The sequence below is a fragment of the Talpa occidentalis genome, unplaced genomic scaffold (assembly GCF_014898055.3).
Source record: "Talpa occidentalis isolate TD23 unplaced genomic scaffold, MPIMG_talOcc4v2.1 talOcc4.3, whole genome shotgun sequence".
Lineage (NCBI taxonomy): Eukaryota > Metazoa > Chordata > Mammalia > Eulipotyphla > Talpidae > Talpa > Talpa occidentalis.
The window spans coordinates 50,173,718-50,181,807 of NW_023603184.1; the positions used below are offsets into that span (position 1 = coordinate 50,173,718).

Consider the following 8,090-nt stretch of genomic DNA (forward strand, 5'->3'; position numbering starts at 1 on the left):
AGCCATCTAGATGTAGTGCAATCCCCATCAAAATGCCAGCAATATTTTCAAAGAAATTGCACAAATAATATTGAAATTTATATGGAACCACTAGAGACCTCAGGTGGCAAAAACAATCCTGAGAAAAAGGAGAGAAATGGAGGTATCACATTATTTAATATCAAACTTTACTGTAAAGCAATAATGCTAAAAACAATATGGCATTGGCATAAAAACAGATACCTGAATCAATGGAACAGAACTGAAATCCCAGATTTAAATTCACACGAATATCAGTATTCAATCTATGATAAAGCAACTATGGCCATATCAATGGGGAAAGAAAAGTCTCTAATAACTGGTGCTGGAAAAACTGGAAAAGCACACATTAAAAAAATGAGGTTGAATTATTCTCTGATTTCCCACACAAAAACATACTTCAAATGGATTAAAGATTTAAATTTAAGACCTGGAACAAAAAAATACATAGGAGAAAACATTGGTGATGTGTTTTAGCATATCTACAGTAAAGATAATTTTGAAGACTTGACTCCTATAGCAAGGGAATAAAAGCAAAAATAAACAATGGGGATTGCCTCAAAATAAAAAGCTTTTACAAAGAAAAAAAGTTTTAAAAAGAAATCCTACTGAGGGCCTACCCCGATGGCGCAGCCGGTTGAGCGTAGCACTGTGTAGTTGTCTGCAGCCTCTGCAGTGCGGGTTGGATTCCCGGCCAGCCAGGGAGATAACCTCATGGCATGGCAGACCTCTCCTTTCATGCCCGCTGCTCCTCTCAGCAGTGTGTTTCGGTCCGTCTGCCTGTTCTGCGCTCTGCTCTGTATCTGGTGAATCCTCTCACCCTCCTGTGCCACTAGCCTGTACCCCAATTCATGTGTAAAAATAAACAAATGTTTAAAAAAAGGAAATCCTACTGAATGGGAGAAAATATTTATACAATATGGAACTGACATGTGGTTGTTATTGAAGATAACATATGAAAATCCATACAATTCAACAGAGGAAAAGAAACAACCCAGTAAATAAAAGGGCAGCAGATGAAGAGAAGTTTGCCAAAGAAGATACCCAGAAGGCCATTACACTTATTAAAAAAAGTTGATTATTTCTTCTAATAAGAGCGACACAGGTTAACACTATAATGAGTTTCTAGCTCAAAACTGTAAGAATGTCACATATTAAAAAGACCCTCAACAACAAGTGCTGGAGCAGATAGGGAGAAAGATGAACCCGATGACATGGTGGGAATTAAACTCATATTATTGTTCTGGAAGGGGATCTGGACTGATCTTAAAATGTTGAAAATGTAAATACCTTACAAAGCAAAAATCCCATTCTTGGGTATCTCTCCAAAGAACACATAACCACACATACAAAGAACTATATGCTCTGCAATGTTCATTGCAGCTCTACTTCTAATAAGCTAAGACTTGGAAGAAATCTAAATGCCCATCCATAGATGACTAGATTAAGAAGATGCACTATATCCACACTGTGGAATATTATTCTGTCATAAAAAACGAAATGCTGCCATTCACAGCAAAATAGATGGAGTTTGAGGGAATTATGTGTAGTAAAGCAAGTCAGAGTGATTAAGACAAATACTAGACATTTACATAGCAGATGAATGGACAAAGTAAAATGTTTACAAAACCTAGGGAACAATAGTAAAACACTGTGAGAGCTCTGAGGTTAAGAGAGAGGGAGGGCCTCCCTGGTGGCACAGAGGGTTGAGCTCAGCACTGTGAAGCTGTCCACAGCCTCTGCAGCGCAGGTTCGATTCCCGGCTGGCCAGGGAGCAACCCACATGGCGCAGCAGACCTCTCCTGACTCGCCCGCTGCTCCCCTCAGCAGTGTCTTCGGTCCATCTACTGTTCTGCTCCCTGCTCTGTCTCTGGTGAATCCTCTCACCCCAGGCACCTCTGGCCTGTACCCCAGTTCTTGTATAAGTAAATAAAATTCAAAAAAAAAAAAAGAGCGAGGGGCAAGGAAGAAAGGGACAGGAGATAGAAGGGATGATGGTGGGGAAAAATGAGACCGTTTTATATTATACAATGTAATATTTCTAACCACATCTATATCCACATCTATTTCTATATGTTTCTGTACCCATCCAAGAGTGCCCGCTCAGTGGTAGTCTGACTGGAGTAAACAACTAGTAAGTTACTGACATCTCTCCCTGCAATTTACTGATGTCAGGAAAAAAATATTACTTTTTAATAGTATTCTGACACCTGCTACAACATGAAAGGAACTTGAGACCTTACACCAAGTGAAATAAACCAGTCACAAAAAGACCAATATTGTTAAGATGCCACTTAGAGAAGGTTTCTTATCCAATTCATAGAAAAAAAAGTGGAGGCTGCTAGAGACGGGGAGGAGGAAATGGGGAATTGTTTAATGTGTATAGAGTTTCTGTTTTCCAAGGTTGTGCTGGAGACCAGCTCCTGTGAACAGGGCCGAGAGAGGACTCGGAAAGAACTGATAAATGCAGAAATGACAGACACAAAATAGAGTTTTAAGAGAAGCGGGACCCAGGGGACGCAAGGCTTCTCCGTTCAAGCCCCAGCATCCCAAGAGCAACTCATTTTTATTGCTACAAACCGCCTCCTCCCCTCCTTGTTAACTACTTGACAGTGAATCATTCTCTTAGTATTTAGCCTGGTCCGGGCTCACATTCGCCACCAGAGAGCTGTGTGATCAGGTATATTCTGTTCCCTTCCGAATCCTGCCTGTTTCCCAGACTTAGCTTTGCTGACACAGGACAGGACATCGTGGTGTGGACCCAGGCCAGCCTTCCAGCCCATGCTGACCAGTCTTCCAGTCACGAGCCTGACATTCTCCCTGTCTCAGCACCTCACGCCTTAGGGGGCTACAACAAGCCCCCTAGAAATGGTGGAAACAGTTAAGTTTATGTGTTTTTTACTATAATCAAAAAAGTTTTGAAGTGTTCCTTTTTCTCCATACTCTTGCCAACATTTGTTGTGTCTAGTCTTTTTTGGATAGAGGTCATTCTCACATGTGACATTTCTTTATGGTTTTGACTTGCATTCCCCTTATTTTAAGTGAGCTTGAACTTTTTTTTATATATACCTAGAGGCCATCTGTCTGTCTTCTTTGGAGAAGCATTTATTTAGGGTTTTTGCTTATTATTCATTTGGGGTTTTTGTTGTTGTTGAGCTGTATGATTTCCTCATATATTTTGGAAATTAACGCTTTTTGGACTTATGACTTGATAGGAATGTAAATTGGTGAAACTTCTATGGAAAATGGCATGGGATTCCTTAAAAAAGCAACTGAAAATGGAAATACCATATGATTCAGCAATTTACCCAAAGAATATGAAAATACTAGTATGAAGAGATTTATGCATTCCTGTGTTCACAGCATCATTATTCACAATGGCCAAGACATGGAAGTAAAAGTCAGTTACCTGATTGTTTCTCTCATTTGTGGACTATAAATAACCAAAAGAGACAAATTAGTAGAACACAAAATAACACTTAGAGTCTGTACAAAATACAGTGGTTACCTGAGAGGGTGTGGGGGAATGGAAGGAATGGGGGGTAATGTGATGGGGTATTGACATGGGCACTTTGGTGGAGGGTAAGTGTAGCATGCACACATGTTGAGGTGTTAAGTGCTGTACTCTTCAAATTGTAAAGCTATGTTAATGAATGGCAAATAAATAACATTTGATTAAAAAGCTATGAAAAGGAAAAATGCCACCAAAAATATATATATAGTGGGTATGTCCTTCAGTCATGGAGTTTCCACTTAAGTACTTTCTATATAATCTTATTTAATCTTTATAATGACTGCACAAGAGCTGAATCAGTGCTAGTTAGATGAACACGTGTCCGTGCTATTTTAGGAAGCAGGAGTCCGCACAGAACTGACTTGGCACATTACTGACTTTTAGCAGGTGGGTCCCGACACCTGGTGATGGTTGCTACCTGCAACAAAACCTGTCAGGGCAGGTTTAATCAACAAGAAGTCATATTTAGTCAATTCCCTTTCGGACTTTTATGAGAACTGATGTGAAGAGTTTCATTGTGTCAAATAGGCACATATAACTAGTTTTTTTTTTTTTTTTGGTGGGACCCTCGCCTGTGGCTGGGGAATGAACCGGTGCTGCGGAGGCTGCCGGCAGCCTCGCAGCCCAGCGCTCAACCGCTGCGCCACCAGGGGAGGCCCCATGTAGCTAGTTTTAACCAGGCTTAAGGTGATTCACAACAGTAGTGACTGCGTGTGTGGAGACTAGAAAAAGAAAAAAATATGTAGGGATATTGTCATTAAAGAGAGTTAAAATAGCAGTCACTTCTTCAATGTCATGACCTTCACCTTCTTCACAAGGTTAGATATTTTCTCTAGCCTAGTCACTTGTTTTTATCCTCTTTTTAGCCCCTCATTTGTATGCCATTCTATTCTTACAAAATGTCTGCAGCAATTAGCATGGTGATTACTGCCGTCTAAGAAGTTGCAATAAAAGGAAGGAAACACAAATTATAGGAAGTTCATTTGGAATAATTCTTCAGATCAGTTCAATTTGCCTCAAAGAATATTAATGGGTTTAAAACCTGAATTCTGTTAATTAGGAAAAGGTTTCAATCTTAATTTAAAGCAGGACTGAAGATGACTGGTCCTAGAGCCATAAAATATCTGAATTAGGAGTTTTGCTGTTTGTGCAGTATTATGCCTTTTAGCATATTCCATGGAGTAGTGAACGAAGCCAAAAGAGGTTCTGGGCATTATAAAAGGAACGGGACTCCTAACGTGCATGCGTACCCTTCTCAGGATACGAATGAATGTTCACCTCTCTCTAGGTACTTGGCAGATAAAAGAGCTGAGCTGGAGCGGGTGAACAGAATTAACCAAAGTTTACAGAAGGACTGGGAGAAGAATGCTGAGATGAAGAGGCAGCGAGACCTGGAAGCAAAGGCTTTTGAGAGGTAATACCCGAGTTCTTTTACTGCAGAGAAAATCCTTTCTGCTCCTTGTTTGATTTCCTCTAGCCCTAGGGTGGCAGATAGGTTTCAAGTGCTAACTCCAGCTGAAAGAGAACTTCTAGAGAACTTCATGGAGAAGATAATTCTGGGTTTCGTGGAATAAACTGCTGTGAGTGATTAAAAATGTCTGTTATGGACACACGATCAGAGAATACTGTGTTGTATGTTGCGTATTTGTCGCCTCTGTTCTAGTCTTTGCCTCTGCTCATGATAGCTTTATTTTCTTTTTTTGGCACATGGAGGTGTGAAAAGAAGAGGGTGACTTATTTCTCTTTAGAAAAACTAGCTGGAAGTAGGGAGAGTAATTTGCTATCTGAACACACCCAAAGCTTAAGGAATGATCTTTTAATAGCAGAGTCAAGGGGTTGTGGAGAAGATTAGCAATTGGAAAAGTGAGGACATCTTCCTTTAATGTGTTCTTGCATCCCTATACCCTCTCCCCAGATAGCTACAATCTAGGATCAGAGAATACAGTGAATTTAAATTCTCATGAATTTAAAGCCTGAATTTTGTTAATTAGGAAAAGGTTTCAATCTTAATTTAAATCAGGATTGAAGATGAATCCGAGACCCATAAAATATCTAAGAGTTAGGAGTTTTGCTGTTTGTACAGTGTTCATGCCTTTTAGTATATTCCATGGAGCAGTGAACATGTCATGTGAACTAGTAGTGAGCTAGTCACGGCTTTGAGTATTAACACTAACTTTGGAGAGGCAGCTAATCTTTATGTCTTTTATCTGTAAGAAGGAAAAGTAAACACTTGCCTGACTTAGCTAACACAGGAGTTTTGGGGATCAAATAAAGAGATAGAAAAGTGCTATACTTAAAATACTTTACAAATATCAGTATGATTTCTTAGCTGATAAAATCTTGCTGAAACAGACCAAGTTTATATCTTCAAAGTTATTAAAACCTGAATATACCAAAAATTCTTTAGATTGCCAATTATCAACCATTTTTAATCATGGGTACAATTTCTTTTAGTGGATCTTGATCTGTAACTCCCCTTGCCTTCTAGATTTTCTTTTCAGGCATTTCTTGTTTATCTTTCTAGTGGGTGGAACCCATAATTTATGACAGTGGAAGGAGGGATAATATGGAGAAGAGGTTTTTAGGAAAAGGGATTGATCCATAGGAAAAAAGAAGAGGCAGAGAAAGAAGAGTTGAGAATTTCAAGTCATTTTCTCAATACCATGGGAAATCAGGTAAAAGGCAGTAAAATTAATGCCAGGGAGATTTTAGTTGGATTTAGGAAGTCTGCATGGCCAACATGGTGATAAAAAAGAGGGGGCAGTAAAAGACTTGAGTAATTTCCAATGGGGAAAGAGACTCCTTCCCTATAGACCGAGGTCAAGTTACAGACAGGGAGTCAAGCAGACAGCAAGCAGGGAGAAGGAATTACTGGTGTTAAAGAGAAAACAAAGCAAAACCAAAAATTAAGTTTACAAATAAGCTGTTTCATGATATACCCCGTCCCATCACCCTTTCCAAGGCAGGGCAGGAAGCTCTTCCCCTATCCCCTTTTCTTTTCCCCTTTTCAGCCCCCTTTGAAGATGCTTTCACAGATCTCCACCCTTTAGAAATTCTGATAAGCTAGGGGAACACTGGGACTATTCTGCATAATGAAGAAAAACTGTCCAAGTGCAAAGTCAGTTACTGTTGTTCTTTGTCTGCTTTGAGACATGGCTGTGGCTCTTCTGCACTCCCTCTCCCGCCTTACACGCTCCAGAGGGATTTTTCATTGCAAGTTTTTGATTGCAAGTTTGATGGCCTGATCTCCCTTTCAGCCCTGTCTCCCCTGAGCCTGACAGACGCTGCAGGGACACCTTTCACTGTCTGTGTGCCCTTGGGCAAAGGATGTGTCTCTGAGGATTTGGACGCCTGTGGTTGGGGAGGAGCGGCAGGGGTCAGCCTGTGGTGAAGATGCCATGTTGGGGCCCTTTTCTTACTGGGGAATCTGGAGACAGTGGAGGCTTGGAAGCAGGAGATGCCAAGCTGTGGGGTGCTGGGGGAGAGACTGAGGAGGGAAGTCACAGCCCAGCGGTAGGCTCCCCAGGGACTAAGACCACACGCTACTTTTCTTTTTCTCCCTTCCGTTGCCCCACTTCACAAGCCAGCCCCCAAGAAAGTCTTCAGGAAGGCTTCCTAATGCCTGCTTTTCTTTCCTCTCCTCAGGGCCTCAGACAAACTCTTCCTCCTGGATCAGTGCCAGCAGTACCAGCGCTGCAAGCAGTGCCAGAGGCGAACCTCCTACCGGGGTGAGAGCAGCCTGTGGCCCCTCAACAAGTACCTGCAGGGTTCGCGGTTGCTTGTGTAAAACCCAAAATCCCCTGCATTTCCAGGGGAAAGTTTTTATATTTTAAATGCAAGTTGGTGATTTTGAAACTACATATTTGTAATTTAGAGGAAAAATTTTTTTTTTCTGTGGTTTTGGTGCTTTCAGAATCAGATTGTTTTTTAACCCTTACTGTGTTCACGTGGGCGGGCCCGCCCTCCTGTGTTCCTCTGTTCCTCCAGTTCCACTGAACACCGCTATGGTGGGGCTGGGCATGGGGCCCAGCTTCACTGTGCTGTGGACTAGGGGGGAGGATTGTGGGGGGGTTGTGGCTGACGCAGCCCCGCCACTTCTCTGTGACTTTTGTATGAAACTTCATCTATAATTAATAATGGTATAATAAATTTTTTCCATGTGGCTAACAATGCATGATGATTCTATTTATTTACTTATTTATTAATGATGCACCATTGTTTTACATCCTTGTTAATTTAACAATAGATTTGCCTGCTCCGGTGTAGTCGGTGTAGCTCTTCCACTACCAAAGCACCCATAGTCCTCCACCATGTCCCCGTTGTGCTCTCGGGGGAGCACTCCCTCTCACCGTCTCTCTCCCCTCCCCTCTTGGATGCCTCAGATCTATGGTCAGTTTTCAAGCATTTTTTAAAAAAGATTTATTTATTTACGCATACGAGAGCTGGGGTACAGGCCAGAGGTGTGGAAGGTGAGAGGATTCACCAGAGACAGAGTGGGGAGCAGAACAGGCAGACTGACTGAAATACGCTGCTGAGGGGTGCAACGGGCGAGTCAGAA

General features: G+C 41.6%; 1 protein-coding gene across 1 annotated transcript in view; it reads left to right on the forward strand.

Moving 5' to 3' along the window:
• Nucleotides 1–7,690, forward strand: part of CCDC81 (coiled-coil domain containing 81) — a 78,171-nt gene extending 70,481 nt beyond the window's left edge. The window contains exons 14-15 of the mRNA XM_054699586.1: nt 4,821–4,946; nt 7,178–7,690. Coding sequence (XP_054555561.1) covers nt 4,821–4,946; nt 7,178–7,319 — 268 coding nt within the window. The 3' untranslated portion in view covers nt 7,320–7,690. The remainder of the gene's footprint in view (nt 1–4,820; nt 4,947–7,177) is intronic.
• The last annotated feature ends 400 nt before the right edge of the window (nt 7,691–8,090 follow it).